This window comes from Panthera uncia, chromosome F1 (assembly GCF_023721935.1).
Source record: "Panthera uncia isolate 11264 chromosome F1, Puncia_PCG_1.0, whole genome shotgun sequence".
Taxonomy (NCBI): Eukaryota; Metazoa; Chordata; class Mammalia; order Carnivora; family Felidae; genus Panthera; species Panthera uncia.
This window is the reverse complement of record NC_064813.1, coordinates 37,806,011-37,824,192: the sequence shown is the minus strand read 5'-3', so window position 1 is coordinate 37,824,192 and position 18,182 is coordinate 37,806,011. Positions and strand designations below refer to the sequence as shown.

Sequence of the window (18,182 nt, the reverse complement as noted above, 5' to 3'; positions counted from 1 at the left end):
GCGCAGTGGGTCGAGCGCCAGACCTCGGCTCCGGCCATGGTCATGATCTCACGGTTCGTTAGTTCAAGCCCCGAGTCAGGCTCTGTGCTGACAGCTCAGAGCCTGGAGCCTGCTTTGGATCCTGTGTCTCCCTCTCTGCCCCACCCCTGCTCACGCACACTCTGTCTCTCTCTCAAAAATAAAATAAAACAGTAAAAAATAAATAAAAACAAACTAAAATTGAATCTAACCTAATCCTAAATCATAACAAATTATTCATGCCGGGAATGTTTTAGGGGCAGCTTGAGAGTGTGACGCAACCCTAAAGAAAAATGCTATATCCTTGTGAAATGCAGACATAGTGTGTGTGGATGGTTTCGAAAGCTACACCTTCAGCTGCACCCATCCAAATATATGACTGCAGTGAGGTTACGTTTTCAGGATTGCAACATTTCATTGATAAAAATCATAAAAGTAATTCTCAATGGTCAAATAAGACTCCTTCAAAACACTCATAACTATGAATCCCAATACAGGAGTGCAAAATATGAATGCTTTTAAAGCAAGTTATTCCCCATAAAAGTGAACCAGAGCTATTATTTCCACTGTAAATATCTGACAGGATTTGAACCTAATGTAAACAGCGTTGTTTTTGTGCCCAAGCATTTCCTCCACCACCACCCTCCACCCCCCTGCCCCTGTCCCCCACCCAATTTACTTGCCAATGGATCCAGAATATTTTTTTCTCCAAAGCTGGAGCAAGAATCAATTAAAATATATAATAACGTGTTAACTAACTAATACAGCAGTTAACATTAAGGGGCGTTTCAGGCTTCCGAGTTTTTAGCAGCAGACCTGTTCTTTCATTCACTCTGTAAGATCTATAATTGAAAGAATACCATGAGAGACGCCTTTCATCAGCTCCCCGAGTTACATTTCCCACTTTGATAACTGCACAAGGAAAATCTAAGGCACTTCAAGCTACCCAATTACATTTGATTAGCTAGTCAAAATAACATAACAGCTTTTCATCACCCAAAGGAAAACTTTTGAAGAATTCTATTGCCAACACTTCTGCAAAAACACTAATCCATATCATTATTTTACAAGGGGAAATGTAGTAAAAAGTTGTGGTTTTTGTTTTGTTTTGTTTTGTTTTTAAATTAGGCAACAAACAAAGCCTCTTATTCATTGCAACTTTGGATCAAAAAAATCGCAACTGTGATGATCAGATATGTGTGGTAAAGAAGCATTTGTAGTGATTTTAGAGTAGGCAGGATACAGTGGTCAAAATAAAACAACGGACCTTAGAATGAGCCAACATTTCAGAGAACATGCCTGAAAACAGGATATGCCCTCAAACCCTTGATATATACACACAAGTTCTGCCAGAGAGAACTACTTGGGTGCATGTAATTATTTTCTAGCAAATGAATGTGGGTGTGTCTGTATAAAATCAGTAACATGAATTAAGAAATCATTTAAAACATCATTTTGAGAACTGTCAGATTACCAAGAATGTATATTTAATGTTGCTTAAAAGACAAGAGGTATATGTGTTGCCTTTACCACTGAGGAGTCTGTCTCCCTCTAAGTCTTGAGTGCATTAATTCAACATGTATCCTGTGTTTTTACTGTGTTTCATTCCCATAAAAATGTTTTTAATTTAAATGAAATAATTATACTGCTCTCCCAGGTAAAATATTCTGTAAACAGGGTATTTAGAAATGTGATAGTCAATTCATAGAAGGTGGTCTTGCTGTAGACTTTAAAAACCAACACTATGAACCATTGATGAAAGGCCAGTTACGCCCATGCTCCCAAAATGAAAGACAGAGGCCTGGTGCCTTTAAAGGCACCGGTGTGAGGTTACATTCTGCCTTTGCAATGCTCTCCTTGCACAATGAAGGGCAGACTTTGGACCTATTGGCCAATTATTCTATCTGTCATGTAAAGAAAAAGCTTTCTTACAGAATTAGAAGTCGGATCAAGTTTGGTTGTAAAGTTAATCCCGAACGTTGTGTAATCCTAGTGACATTTCTAAATATTCAAGATAATGTGGTTTTCTTTTAGTTTTCTAAGAGAAAAGTGAACAGCAGCTGTGCCCTATAGTTCTGTCTACTTCAGACTGCACATATTTCTCCTCAAAGTTTTTGGCTATTCCTTCAGAGTACACCGTACATGAAAAATTCATAGACTTGGTCATGGTAGGTCAACAACATGGCATTTGAAGTTGATTCCCAAGGAGGAAGTTAAACGTGAGGGAAACATTGGTAACCATCTGTGGGACTATGTGGAGATGTGGCTAAAACACCTGAAACAGAAGTGCCTTGCCATGCACAGAAACTCTCTTCACTATCTGAAAGCTGGAAGACTATGAGAGATACAGAGGACTCATACATACTCCCTTTGCTGAACCTGTAGCCATAATATTCCCTTTTGACCTTTAAAGCTGACCTGCTACCCCCAATAGAAAACGCCACAGTGCGGAAGTCACCTTGCACCATGGAAGAACTAGATAGAAGTTCTATCTACTATCATTGAATACACTCCATTCCTAGGGCCTAGCTACCCAACTATTTTTCTTGCTTTCTCTATCCCTCCTTGCACCTACAGAGCTCTGGTCCCCTCACTGCTCCACATTTCACTTGAGGGGAAAATGCACATACAGCCAAGGGGGCAACTATGTGGTCCCTGAACCACTATGCTCTACAAAGTACAGTAGTCCCCCCTTCACGATGGTTTCGCTTTCCCCAGTGTCAGCCATGTCACAGTGCCTCCATCATTCTCCTCACTTCATGTGATCACATAGGCATTTTGTCATGCACATCATCACAGGAATGGGGAGTATAGTACAGTAAGAGATAATGAGAGAGAGAACACGTGCACGTAAGTTTTATGACAGTATATTGTTATAATGTTCTGTTATGATTAGTTGTTGTTAATCTCTTACTGTGCCTAATCTATAAATTAAACCTTAGCATGGGTATGTATATGCAGGAAAAAATTGTATATTTGGGGTTCAGTAATATGTGCAGTTACAGGCATCCACTGGAGGTCTTATCCTCTGCAGAGGAGGGGCAGGGTGGATGGGGGGGGGGGGGGGGGGACTACAGTAATGTAGTCAAATGCCTTTGAGAAGCCGGAGGCTTAAAAAGGGAAGGCAGAAAAGTGGAGTGAAAAAAAAAAAAAAGAAAGGCAGTCTGGACACAAAGAAAAGAAAAGGAAAGGTGGACGTGGAAGGCAGTGGAGAATGAAGAAATTGACACAGAAGATAAGAGTGTCTCCAGAGATGGTGGCCGGGCCCCAGGCCGCTGGCTGGCTGAGCTTGGCCTGGTGCACGGAGAACACAGAAGTGCAGCCGGAAGTAGGTTTTAAGTATCAGTCATGTAAGAAAGACTCAGCTGCTGGAATTGGTGATGCAGTGTGGGTCGTTGTTCTTGAGTGTGGGTGGTGTTCTTGGGTTAGAGATTAATGTCTTTAAAGTGAAGAATAGCTTAAAGGCCCAATGTCTATGCAGCCATTCTGCAAATGGATGTTGAGCCCTCAAAGATTTGTATGATCTACTTCCCAAGCTGTAGAAGAATAAGTCAGAGCAAAGTCATTCTTCACTTATCTTGGAAAATAAAAAGACCTATTTTACCTCAGAAGTTCAGAGGGCAAATCCCTTCAAAGTGTGTTAAGGGGTGTCACACATGAGTCATGTTCTCAGAGTTTTTTACCTGTTACCTGACTTTTGTAGGACAGAGGATACGGCGTTCAGAGGGGGACCCAGGGGGCATAGGGACTGAAGGAGCTCCACCTCCCCAACACCAAGGAGCTAACCTGGACAGACTTTCCATAAGATCTGTGAGCAATTTGTGTGCCCTGATGGGCAAGTTCAACTAATGCAGTAAGCAGGGACCATAATTATTCTCTGAAAACAGGTAGGCAACTGCTTCTAAGCAGACAAACTAGCCAAACAGCTTCTAGGTAATTATGCAGCAGGAGCTGGGACAATGGAGGCACTGGGGTGGGGGTGGGGGGGGAGCTACCAGGTGTTCCTAAACTGGGAGCATGAGTGGGCTCTAGCCTGTCACTGCTTCATTCTGCCACCTCCATACTGCCGCCTCCAGTTACAGTCAGGTTTAGAGGCTCTGGAGTGGGACTCTTCAACCAATGGCAACCATGACCCCCTTCTGATGCTAACTTACTGAACTGTTCAGTACTTTCCATTCCTACAGTGTCCTCATCTAATTAAAAAAAAGACAGAATTTGCACATCCTTGGGCCAATTTAAGATAAAGCAGGTTGAGGGTAACAGAGGTCTTTTAAGATCTATTGTAATGTACACAGATATGGGCACAATGATAATGGCTACGATTATAAAGTACTTTACAGTTTACCAAAGACTTCCGTATACATTTTTTGTTTTAATGACAGCACTACCACTACTATTAATTATGTGACTCGGGGCAAGTCAGTAGATGTCTCTAGGTCTTAGTATCATCTGCACACAGGTAATAATAAAGCCTACTGCACAGGGATCAATTAGTGTTAAATGAGATAACACATGTAAAGTGTTATCACTCTTTACACATGTAAAGTGTAACAATTGTCTGACTCATAGTAAAGCTCAACAAATGGCAGCTATTATTATCAACCATTGTCCAAACTCCGTAGTCAAGGAAAACTGGAAGTGTTTGTCTGTGACCTTGAGTCTTCTCTAAACTCTCACCTGTTAATGTTATCCCACGCCTTACAAGTAAACTACCTCTCAAGGTTTTTTTCATGTCTTTGTTTTTTTTCCCCATCTTTCTCATTCCTGCCTCCTGGAAACCAAACTGATTCAAGTATCTTGGTTAATTTTGCTGGTACTAACAGATTAGTAGACTGAAAGGACTGGTTGGTTAAAAAAGAAGGTAGCAAATTTTTAGTAATCAAGTAACTCAGTGTCTCTATGGGCTATTATGATCCCTAGCATGAGAAGGGGTGGATGGATAGATATATCCTCTGGAAAGAACATGTTATGTGATGGCAGTGGTCCAAGTCTTTACTCAGACTCTCTCACCAAAGGGAGACCTTATACTATGCTCACTTCAGAGGGCTTTCTAAGGGATCAAACCAGAAAATGGCCTGAAAGCACCCAGTACTATAGCAAGTAAATAACGAGCACCCAATAAAAGGGACTTCTCTTCCCCTTCACCATCTGACCTTGAGCACAGCAAGGAAAATGTTGATTTTCTTCCTATTCTCATTGTTCATTTTTAGACACCTGACAATGGCCAAGCCAGTTAAACATGGATTTCTTGGGTGTGGCTGGCTATTCTCACACTCTCCCCATGATTCTAGTAGATAACAAAAAGATTAATAGGAACAGGAAGCTTATCGGTGTGTGAACAAGCAAACCCAGTATGAAGCTATGATCATCACTACTAACACTCCTACCAAATATCCTGGCTTCCCATGGAGGATATGTTTGCATGGAAACCACCACACTGAAACCAAGCTTCAGGAAGTTAGAGTCTAAACTGAGTCTGTAGTTCTAAATGCATACTCACAGAATAAAGCAAAGTTAATACTTCTAAAAAGTAAGTAAGTGCAGGGTGTCTCGGTGGCTCAGTCAGTTAAGCATCTGACTTTGGCTCAGGTCATGATCTTGTGGTTTGTGAGTTCGAGCCTGACATCGGGCTGTCTGCTGTCAGCACAAAGCCCAATTCAGATCCTCTGTCCCCCACCCCCCACCCTGCCCCTCCCTGGTTCATTCTCTCTCTCTCTCTCTCTCTCTCTCTCTCTCTCTCTCTCTCTCTCCCTGTTTCTCAAAAATAAATTAATAAATAAACGTTAAGAAGTAACTACAAACTGAGGTGCCCGGCTGGCTCGGTCAATAGAACATGCAACTCTTGATCTCAAGGTTGTGAGTTTGAGCCCCATGTTGGGTGTAGAGCTTACTTAAAAAAAAAAAGTAACTGCAAACTATGAGGACAAAAACAAGGGTTGACAGGAGCTGGGTAGAGAGAGGCCTTGACTATGAGAAAGAGCACAGGACAATTTGGGGAAGTGATTTATATTTGACTGTCCACTAAAGAGCAAGTTTAGGGAATATAAATTATACCTTAATAAAAAGAACTAGCACATAGCAGTTTCAGGGTGCCTGGTGCACTTTCTTGACGTCCTTGTCAAGAACAGAGAAGGTAAAGACTACATGTTTTCACAGTCAGGTGGGCATTGTCAGCTGCCCACCAAAGAACTAGCCATAGGAATAACAGGTATTGACTGAGAAGAGTGGTTTCATCCAGTGGGTAGTGAAGAAGAAAGATTAAAATCCTGGATTCCTTAACTGATAATAGACATGTATACAGTTGCACGGGCATAAGCAAGTAAGCTTAGAATAATACAAATCGTAATACCATCAGCCAAACCAGAGGCTTCCCTTCTAAGTCTACCTGGAAGAAATCATGGAAGCAGATGTCTGACACCTGAAGAGACCTGACAGACCATCGAGTCAAACCTGCCAATTCCAATATTCTCTCCAAATTCACAAGTTCAGAAGAAAACTTCCATGCCCACCTCTGGTGGAAGAAAAGTTAGTTTTCCCATTTCTACCTAAGTAGGACAGATTTCTTTCATTCCGACATCTTTTGAAGAGTAAGTAAGATGGTGACAAATGTTTTCATTCTCCTTCAGTTAGAAAAATCTCTCTCCTCTTGAGTGGGAATCACTTTGAAGTTTGTTTCCTGCATATCATCTCCTCCCAGGAGTAACCACTTGGCATCCAGAGGAATGAAAAGACAGTGCGTGTGAAGTGACTAACTGTAACTCTGGGAAGCCACAAGAGCAAGTGAGGAGGTGGGAAGGGATGCTGGGATTGGACAGTAGGTGAATGTGGAAAGACCCTATGCAGGGGCTTTCTCTATGCTCCCCACCACTACCCTACATGCATATAGAAAAGGGCTAAGTAAGCTTACTAAAGAATATAGCTTAAAATTGGGGCAGATCCAATGAAATCTCAGAGTATAAACCTGTATTGGTTAGGAAAGGTGAACGAAGGCTTGGGAAAAAGGACCTAGAATGTTCAAAAGAAATAAGTAAAACTTTGCTCAGAAAGCTTCTGTCATAGACCAGAGAAAAGAGAAGGTTTAATCCTACTCTAGCCTTTGGACAAAACTGCGCTTAGAAACTGGCCTCGGCGTGGCTGAATTCCTTTGGCACAAACTCCCTGAGTCTCTGAGACCTATTTTCCACAGAAACGCCAGTTATGTGTTTCAGTCAGGATTAATTTAGAATTTTTTTTTTATTCCTACTTGTATCAGAATCATTCATCGAGGGGAAGTTCTTATATATCCATTCCCAGAATCCTCTTAAGACATCTGGTCTCATTAGAAGATCAAATAGATCCTCCAGATTCATTAGTTGTTCAACAAAGTGGGAATTATTTTCTCACTGCTCTTGTGTTCGTGAGATGTTTAAGACCCAGATGAGAGAAAAATAACAAAGAAAACATACTGTCTTCTTGACTCACAAAGACAGATCTTTCAGCAGCATGAGGAGATCTTGAATTTGCTCTTAATTTTGAAAAACACAAGGAAAAAAGTCAAGATTATCGGCCATTGTAAGACAGATTCGGTTTAAAAATTAGAAAGTGCACAGGATTTAAGATATTACCTCAGAAAACACTGCTTACACTTTTATAATTACCGGCTCATCTATCACTTGATTACAACCATGTATTCTCTTTCTGCATATTTTCACAAACATACATAAAAAGTAACCCATGCTGGGGTGCCTGGGTGGCTCAGTCGGTTGAGCGTCCGACTTCGCTCGGGTCACTATCTCACAGTCCGTGAGTTCGAGCCCCGCATCAGGCTCTGTGCTGACAGCTCAGAGCCTGGAGCCTGCTTCCGATTCTGTGTCTCCCTCTCTCTTTGGCCCTCCCCCCGTTCATGCTCTGTCTCAAAAATAAATAAAAATGTTAAAAAAAAAAAAAAAGTAACCCATGCTGAATATGCCTGGCATTGAGTAGAACACAAGATATGACTGTAGTTAACCATTTAACTGCTGAGCACCACCCGTATGTGGTTGCTGACCCAGATTCTCCCAGACGGTATACTATGTGTAGAGGGTTAAGGTATTAAAGGATGCTCCGGACACGCTTTCAAGGCTCTGAAGTGCTAGCTGGTAGATCTACTCTACTGAACGATACCCCCGTGGCCTGAAAGAATTATTGTAGCTTTCTAAAGTGACTCATTCACTCCCAGGGGGTTGGTTGTTTGGGCTCAGAGAAAATCTGTCTCACTGATTATTAGTGATTTAGTAATTGGACGGTAGTGATGGACTTCTGATAACCTAGAGATTTGCTTTAGCTTCACTGGCAAAGGCCTGTGTTTTCAGGGTCAAAGGTTACACTGTCTATTTGTGTGTGTGTGTGTGTGTGTGTGTGTGTTGGGGGTGGAGAGGGGGACTGTACAAAGTACTGCTTTTCTGAATCTGCCAGTCCCAGTTCTGACTGTATCATCCTGAGCAAGTCACAATTCCACTCCTGCCTCAGTTTCCTCATATGTAAAAGCAGGAGGTGGGTCAAATGATCACCATGTCTTCAAACTCTGGAAAATCTGGTTTCTAGGCATGGCATCTCTTTTGATGCACATGTGCTGTTTTGAAAGCTGCTAGTTTTGTTTGTTTGTTTGCTTTTTACTTTTGTTTTTTAATGTTGACTTATTTTTGAGAGAGACAGAGACAGAATGCGAGTGGGTTGGGGCAGAGAGAGAGGGAGACGCAGAATCCGAAGGCAGGCTCCAGACTCTGAGCTGTCAGCACAGAGCCCAACGCGGGGCTCGAACTCACAAACCGTGAGATCATGACCTGAGCTGAAGTCAGACGCCCAACCGACTGAGCCACCCAGGCACCCTGAAAGCTACTAGTTTTGTAATAATGATTTTGTCTTTCTCACACCAGTATCTTGGATTAGAATTAGAATTGTCCCTTACAGGTGTAGAGAAAACAAACAGCTCACTTACGTTTCCTCTATCTCCTCTTCCCTAATCATCTTCCAGCTGTGAAAATGCACACTTTCTATGAGTATACTGTCCTTTTTTCTTTCTTTCTTTCTTTTGCTGTTTGTGTCCTATTTCATTAACTATGATGTTGGGAGTTGTAATTTCCTTTCTCATGACGATACTTTGAATAGGACCCAGAATATCTTTTTTGCACCTTGTAGACATGTAGAAAAGCAGAACAACCCACCAAATCTCCTCTGGCCCCTCTGTTCTCTTAAATAGTAAACAAATGAAATCTGTATTCCTTCCTTTTATACATGGTGGAGAGTGTAACTTGTCCTGGGAGACTGAGCCAGGGGGTCATTTGCAAAATTGCCTTATTATGCTATTACTTTCTGGGAACAAATAAGTGACTTTTCGTCTTGGGATTGTAGAGATACAAGCAATCTGCCCTATTAGTATATCACTTGATGGGTAATTTGCTGTGTTAACAAGAAAAAAAAAAAGACAAAGGTTTAAAGGGGAGCATTCATCTTCCCAAATGATATTTAAAAATCACAACTTTTGCAGGAAGATAGGGTTTTGCAAACTATAACTTCAGTGGCCTTTCTTTTTTAATAGATATTTTTGAAACTGTCTTATCATAAAATCTTTGAGAGGAAATTATAAGTTTCAGAGATGTCTTGGAGGCCATGCCAGGGGAAAGAGGCTTTTTTCTGGACTTGTTCTTAGCAATGCCAGGTAGGCAATGCCCAGTGGATGGTCCACAAAACCTTCCCCAGAGCAATATTTCTTGAACTGCAGATCATGCCTCATTAGTGGGTCATGCAATCAATTCAGTGGCTGATGACCGGAAATTTTTGAAAACATGAAGCAAATTAGACTAAAGCAGAATAGAATAAAAAACATCAGAGCACATGGCATGGAGAAGTTCGTGTAATGTCTAGTGAAAACTTTAGTTTGGTGTGTGTGTGTGTGTGTGTGTGTGTGTGTGTGTGTGTGTATGTGTATGAGAGAGAAAGAGAGACAGGGAGAGAGAGATCTGTTTTGGTACACCAAGTTCCAGTGTAAAATACATTCTTACTACAGGTCACAGTTTAAAAACTTGTATTTCTAGGGGCACCAGGGTGGCTCAGTCGGTTAAGTGTCCAACTCCTGATCTTAGCTCAGGTCAGGATCTCACAGTTTGAGGGTTCAGGCCCCGCATCGGGCTCTGTGCTGATGGTACAAAGTCTGCTTGGGATTCTGTCTCTCCTCCTCTACCCCTACCCCACTTGTGCTCACTCTCTCTCTCTCTCTCAAAGACATACACCACAATACACATGTTTCAATGTGGGCTCCTAACAACTTACTTATTTGTGACAAGGTAAATTTATAAATGAAAAGAATACAAATTCTTCTGAATGTGAATAGTTACCTTCCAACTCTATATTTAAACTGCCCCTAAGTTATTCTGAATTCTACTTTTTTGTCTCTGAAAAATACTTCTATTGAATCACTTTTCCACATCAGCCCAAGGCAAACTGGAAAGTGGGTCAAATTTGTCTTCCTCTCATGGGGGTGCTTCCTACCTCTTTTCCTGGGACGCCCCCACCAATGTTTGTACTTTCTTTCCCTTTCCTTTTTTCAAAGCATCTTCTCATGAAAGACTGATAAATGCATTAAACAGTATAAATGACTGATGATGCTTTACTATAACTCCATTCCCAAAGGTATTTATATTTTAGCCAAATATGAGACCTCACACCCTATAAAAGAATCTTGTAGAATTTAGCTGCAGGGCAAGGAAAAGAGAAATGTGGAGAGGAAGAGTGCTTTCGTAGCACCCTTCAGGTCCTAACTGTGGCTGGCGCTATTCCCTTCCAATGTCTCCTTTTTGACACATAAATGATATGCATGATTTCTTTCCCCAGAGATTTGGGAACTACAACTTCAGCTGCTTTTCTTTTTTTAATAGATATTTGAAACTGCTTATCATAAAATCTTTGAGAGGAACTATTTTATGTTACGCAACTTTGTATTCATCTTACACCCACCTTACTGCCTGGCAAATTTTACATCTTTAATTACTAGTAGTTATGACTGTGTATTATGTAATGACACTACTTTCTAACACATGTGGTAACATTGTTTCCCAATGTCAAATTAGGAAGAAAGCACAAATGCATGTTTTTATGCTGAATATGAGATGGTGTCATGTAAAACTGACACACACTTATCACAAAACCACAATAATAACAATTTTTGAATTACACTAATAATTTATTGAGTATAAAATATATGCCAGGCTCCCAGTACTAAGTATTTTGCCCACATAGTCTCACTTATTCCTTGCAAAACCTCTTCAATGAAAATACTGTCATTCCCTGTATACCCCCTGCACCATAAACAGCACATGTACAATTTTACAGATGAGAAAACTAAGTCTCGGAGATTGACATCCTGCCTATCAAGACACAGTTACTGAGTAGCAAAGAAAGCCATGACCCAAAGCTAGTCCACCTGCCTGCAAGGTCAGTTTTGCTTTCCTCGCTTTTACATTCACCTAAAATTGTCCTTTTCATTTTCATTTCAAATACCTTACCTGTCGACTGAAGGACAAAGCTGTGAATGTAAAAACACCATGAAGTTTCCTTTGTTTGTTTTTGTTTTTAATGAAAAGCACTTTGATTATCACAAGGTGGTTACATACTTGGAAAACATCTGGCCTGACGGGCTAACTCAATACTTTCTGCTCGTCGTCTCTGCAGTCTAGTATCTATCTCCACCTTCAAGCCATCTTTAAATGGAAAGATAAAGGACAAGAGAGTAAAGAGCTGGACAGGTGGACAGTCTCAACAGCATTCTGGTAGCATTCTACCAACTTGTTTGGATCTGTTCAGAAAACTTTTGTTTCCCTGTACAAATCACAGTGCTTAAGGACATCTGCTATGAAAAACACCATCTTCCATTTGCACACAGCTTCCATATTCCCTAGTCCGTCTACACAGACAGTTTTTAATGGCCACCCTTTACATTAAAGGTCTGCTTTGTACTGTCCTCCTCAAGAGTTTTAAATCTCCTCCAAAAGTCCCAGGTGATCAGAAGCCACAGATGTCTAGCAGCCTCATCTACTCCCGTGACAGTAAAAGGAAGAAATTGGTTTTGTAACAGATACACTGAGAAATCAAATCCAGGATTCACTTCTGTTCTTAGAACAGAGAATGAAACCACTGACGACCATGTGTGCTATGGGAGGTACTCTTAGATTCCAAACTTCTATAGCACTTTCCCATATTAATTCAGTCTTAAGTTTCAGGAAATAAAATAATTATGTAGTTAAACAGAGATCCTTATACAAACAAGTACCGTGTTTACAATGTAGCAATCCATTAAAATCAAAGAGAGGCATAGATTATGAGAACTAAAACCTGAGCCAAGTAGACTAGCACTCACCATTTGCCCAACCCCCATCCAATGACAGTAAACATCCTATTGGAATCTGCTCAGAAAACAAAGGCTTTACCCACCTAATGTCAAGGTAAACAGGTAGTAAAAACCCATTTTACACTACTAACTGGTGGTATCATTTTCACTCTTTAGGGTCTAAACACAACTAAATTTTGGTATTTTTTTCTTTTAAATTGGCACCAATATACTACAGCTTTTTTTACTTGATAATTTTTAAGAAGTTCACTAGGTACTGGTTCACGTTGACTTAAATTTTATAGCCATAAACCATCTGAGTTAGAGGAAATAAAGACATTCTACTATTCAGGGAAAAAAAAAAATTTCCTATAGTGTACATGAAATGCCATCCCCCTAGACTAAGAGCTACATAGAATAAAAGCTCCATAAACTTAAGCTGTGATAGTCCTGAAATCAAGGTCATAAGATTCTTCTACTCTGTAAATCATACAAAGAAGAAAAGTAAGGAAAAAGTATGTTCAGCACCACGAATATATTAATTAGGAACAGAGTTAGGTCTCTCTTGAAAGGGCTGTAAGCTGTAATAGCTGATGACATACCTTAAGTTCTCTGAAGAAGATACTACTCCTGGCCCACTCAACAATGGAGAAGAGGGTTTGATCAGCCATTTTGCACATAAGCCCAAACGTGCTCAGCTTTTCATGCTTGCTTCGATTAGCTTGCTCTTGCTGCAAATAGGCCATGATTTTGGCCTGGACTTGAGGCTCATCTGGCTCACACTTCAGAAGTTCCAGTATCAGATGTGGGATGCTTGCCGGGGAGCTTGTCTGGTAACTATCCATATAGGAATAGCCCATGATCGACTCCGGTGAGCTGGTGTAGGGGTCTGGATACTCAGACTTGATGGCCCGGCTAGGAAAGTGACTGTATGTTTGGTAACCTTGCAGGCTGCCATGAGGTGGCATTGTCATGCTAATGGGGGAGGTTACAAAGGGACTTCTGTCATAGTCTGTGGGAGGCAAGGCAGCGTGGTTCAGAGGTAGGCCTTTGGAGGCAGAATGGATGTTCTGAATTGCAGAAGAGATGGTGAGCTCAGAGGGCATTGCTTGGATCACCTGAGACATGGCTTCTAGCTTAAGTCCATTGGCTCGGATGAGGGCTTTTTTCTGTTGCTTTAGGGCCCTGTCTCTCTTGTACATTGGCCCAAATTTATTCCTTCCCCCGCGCATTCGGTCAGCCCTTACCGCTGTAGGGAAATAAAAAAAAAAAAAGGAGTAAGGGTATAAATAAGATGGAAATTATTATCATTCTCTGGATCTCCAGATATCTAGAAATGTTGAAAATTGTCCAGAAGTGTTATGTGTGTGGTTGTTTCACACCATACCTCTCAAAGGTTCCCCCCCAAAACAGTGTCTTCCTTATTTATGAATTCTCTCCTCTAAGTGTTTGTCATCAAAAAAAATATTTTGGATACATGGGAACCCATTACTATTAACGCTTTGGTGGACTGAAAAGATTTCATAATTTTTGCTACACACAGGGGATCCTTCAGATTGCTAAGAAAGAGTATTGTGCCTGTTGTGTCAGAATTCTCTTTACAGAAACCCAAACTGCTAAGAGGAAAAACTAAAAAATCAAATAACCCATTTCTGGATTAAATTGTGAATGTTTTCCCTTAGAATATCTTCCTCCCTCAAAGCCATTTTGACTAATTTGCTGCAAAAGGATTGGGTACATGCTCTTCCTGGAAAATCATTTTCACCTGGACTTGATGAGCACACATCAGATAACCACCAGTTATTGTTTTTAATTTAGGCAGAACTGGACATAATTAAAGCAAATTCATTTCAGAAGCTGTCAAGACAGTCCACCATCACAGTGCTGTGTGGAGTCTGGGACCACGTCTAATAAGTGAGTTAGCAGTTCTCTCCAAGCCCATAGTGGCCAATGGCAATTAGACAGAAACCAGCGACCTCTGACAGCTTCTGACATGTTGAAATTGCTGGAGGTTAAGTTTTTGAGCTTTTTATCTTAGGATTAGTATGGCATTAAAAATTTATTGTGAATGCAAGGTATCCAGAATATTGCACAAGATAACAGAGAGTTTTTCATCTGGGTGATAATTTATTGAATATTCAACTATTTCACATCACTGTTAAAGAAGTAGACCTCAGCTCCACAAGTGACTTACAGTTAATAAAGCACACTTTTTAAGGTAAAGAAATGCAACTTTTTCCTTTCATTAAAAAAAGAAGAAATCAAATGATATCATATGAAATCACAACATTTGATTTTTGACATTTTATCTTTTGAGTCTCATACTAGAGTAAACATCTCCCACAGTATTTTGCTGTCTGGAAAATAATAACGTGATTGGTAATAAAGAAATGAATGAGCATTTCTTTCTCGATCTCTTTCCCAATCTCTTCTTAAAAACAATACAGAGTTAACAGTTCTCATGATAACCAAAGTGGCTACTTCTATTGGGAAGGAATCTGTTAGCGATTCAGAAGATGTATTTGAAATCTTTTGAATATTTCTATCAAGTGTGAGTGCCACATAACAGAAAAACTCCAAACAAAAGTAGCCTGTGCCTCCCTGATCAAATAAAATGCATTCTTGTATCTGGCACTGAACAGTGACCGGCATGCCTTATTATTACTTTCTTTGCACTGTAGTTAATCTGTGGACAGTCAGTAGGCTGGAGGCTGAAAAACAGCAACACACCATGAGAGTCCATGCACCAAATTATTTACAGTGGTCACACATTAACTTTACTCCCTGCCAATCTGTGCATTGTAAGTACCAGGTTCTACTCTTTCGACATAGTTTAACATGGCTTTTGGGGAACCACTCTCTTTCTTGTTCCTGTCAAACCAATGCTACTGATTTAATAGTTCATCATTTTTCACGTTTCCTACTCTCCACCTTCATTTTGCAGACTTGATCGTTATCTTATAAAAAAGAAAAAAGAAAAAGGAACGTGTTTTCCTACACCATCAAAACTTGCACTCTCTATGAGCAACTCCATTTCACAGTTAAATTAGCTTTGACTCTTGCTCAGGAGTCACGAAGTTAATAGTAACAATTATGACAATTAAACAATTTAAAAGATTAAAATCAGGCTTTTACTAAGTTATCCTGACTTGAAAACTGACAATACATTTTTTTTAATTTTTGCAAATTTTAAAATTTGTTCTCATTTCAATCACAGTCCTATTTTCATCTCACCTGGCCTCTTTAGTGTCAGGTGCATCTGCTCCCCAAACTAAAAATTAAAAGAAAAGGGGGGGGCGGGGACTCCAAGATTGAAATTTTTTCCTGGTAGATTTCACCAGTATTTAAATGAGACTTGGACTGTTCTGCTGATAAAACATAAAAAGATCTTACATTATTGCCCATGGTGTTAGAAGACTAGGAGAGTAATGTTACCATATTATAAGTACAATGTTATTTTAAATCTTATGTCCTTGGAGAGTTTTAACAGGCAATAGTAGTCTTTAGAAGAAACTTACCTTCTAGCTTCATTCCAACACTTAGACATTTTTGAAATCGACAGTAAGGACAACGCTTTCTCTGTGTTTTATCAATTTGGCAGTTCTGGTTTTCTATACATGTGTACCTTTTATTATTTTGGACTGTTCGCTTAAAAAACCCCTATAAGACAGAGAAAATAGTGAGGCACAGTATAAATCTAACACCCGTCTCGTCCATTGTTTCATTTTAAGGAAATCACCAATAAATCTTTTCATTGAACCAATGAGCCTTTCCGTGGTTCTGTGGTTTGTTCTACATTTTAACAAGATCAACCCTCCAAAATGGTGCTGGGCCAAAGTGGAGATTTTTCTGGCACTAAAGTTATATTCCTAGAATAACATCAAATCTTGGGGAGATTTGGATATACACCATTTAATCTCGACAGACGGAGAAAAATACATTCCACATTGACCAGTAATTTCAAAAAAAATCTGTTTTCTTATTAACCTCATATTCCAGATAAGGTACTCATGGAGCTCTGCACCGTTTGTAAGCAGCCTGATAGATTTTAGTGGCAAATTATTATAAAATACCATTGGAAAAACTGAACAGCAAAACACCCCAGATTTTTTTTTTTTTTTACAAATGTCAGCACTAGACTGTCGAGAGCAAGAGGATTTAAAGAGTAAAATGGGAAAATGTTCATAATTCCATTGAAATACATTCAAGTTGGGGAACTGTGTAATAAAAAAAAAAGTGAAACTGATGGAAAAGAAAAAATGTATAGCAGAGAGCTGAATTTTAGCACAGTGTGCTTTTCTTCTATTTCACCCAAAAGAATTCATCAAAACAAATTTTGTAGCTTTATAATATAATAACAGCTTTACCAGGATGGTATACTCTTTATGTTTATCTTACTAGCTATAAAGTGGAACAATCTTACTTTGTTATAGAGAATGAAGGGATTTTCCTGGCAGTGGTTTAAGTATTTGTACTAAGCTTTCTACTTTAAAAAATGTTGAGAAACAGCAAATAGTATCAAATGGACTGGGACTATATCAAAAAGGTCTGGGAGAAATTCTTGATGTATGGTTGATAGTAATAGGAAAAATTTAGTACATTTTAGATATTAAAACTTCTTGCATTTAAATAGGTCATATGACTTATTTATGAATGCCATTATACTATAAACTGAGATGTGCTTTCTTATCCTTTATGATATAAATCTTTTAAAAAATCTTCAAAATTGTTTTTGGAATAAATCAGGATGAAATCATGCAGTTGAGAATTTAGACTTTTATCTGTGCATAAAAAAATGTGTTAGACTTGCAGCATAGAATACTCTGAAGTTAAAATATATTTGGGAAATACTTTGTCATGTTCCCTCTCAAGAACAACGATGCTTTAAATATATATAAGTCAAGCAAAATCAATATTTAGGACTGTTAGAAATAGAAGTCTTTCTACAGATACATCACTTTACTACAATAAAATATTTTAAAGCCATGAGACGGGCAAAGTTTTCTAAACAGCATAAATTTTTTTTGCCTTTGGAATTAAATCAAACACATATTTCAAAGAATCATCTCCCTAGGACTAACTCTTTCTCTCATTTTTAATTGAGTCTATAGAAGACAGCCTCCATTTAGCTTTAAAAAGTAATCCAATGGTTTATTTTGGATTTAAACATTATATTTATCAGGTAGCAACGTGGAGGCAAACCTTGCAGCTTTCACAGGTGAGGAGCCCATAATGGTATCCAGATACTTTGTCTCCACACACCGGACAGAGTTCTTCAAGATCTTCATCATAAGAGTAATTCACCATTTTAAACTGAGACACTGAAACAAGAAAAAGAAATGTGTATACATATCTAATTAATTTACTATGTAGGTTTTAATCCTGCAGTGAAAAGCATTTTGGTGATCAGTGGGCAAATATCACAGGTAAAATATCATATATATAATATATATATATGTAATATATATATTATATATATATATATTATATATATGATATTTTATCTTGCTATACTTAAAAAATAGTTTTATACAATGAAAGCAAAACATCTTTAGGACTCAACGAGCATGCACTTCCTATTTTTTTAACTTAAAAAGATTTCCAACTTCTTTTGTTAAGAATTTTAAACTGACCGCTGTTGAACCCAGAGGTCATAACTGCAAAACAGCAAATCAGAAAAGAAACATGAATTGCAGAAAGTAACCATTTAGAACTTCTTTTCAACCTTCTAAAGTTAAGATCCAAAATGTCACCTTTGCCTAAGGAAGAGAAGCAAGCTCTCGCATTCTCGCACTCTTGGAGTAAGTTTGCTGCAAGTACCCAG

The 18,182-nt window shown here is 39.2% G+C and overlaps 1 protein-coding gene across 3 annotated transcripts in view; it reads right to left on the bottom strand.

The window, feature by feature from the left end:
* Window positions 1–18,182, bottom strand: part of NR5A2 (nuclear receptor subfamily 5 group A member 2) — a 136,780-nt gene that overhangs the window by 102,645 nt on the left and 15,953 nt on the right. For all 3 annotated transcript variants that reach the window (XM_049635212.1, XM_049635210.1, XM_049635211.1), the window contains 3 exons: window positions 17,561–17,679; window positions 15,877–16,018; window positions 12,961–13,607 (listed from right to left, as the gene is read on the bottom strand). In XM_049635212.1, the coding sequence (XP_049491169.1) occupies window positions 12,961–13,607; window positions 15,877–16,018; window positions 17,561–17,679 (908 nt within the window). The remainder of the gene's footprint in view (window positions 1–12,960; window positions 13,608–15,876; window positions 16,019–17,560; window positions 17,680–18,182) is intronic.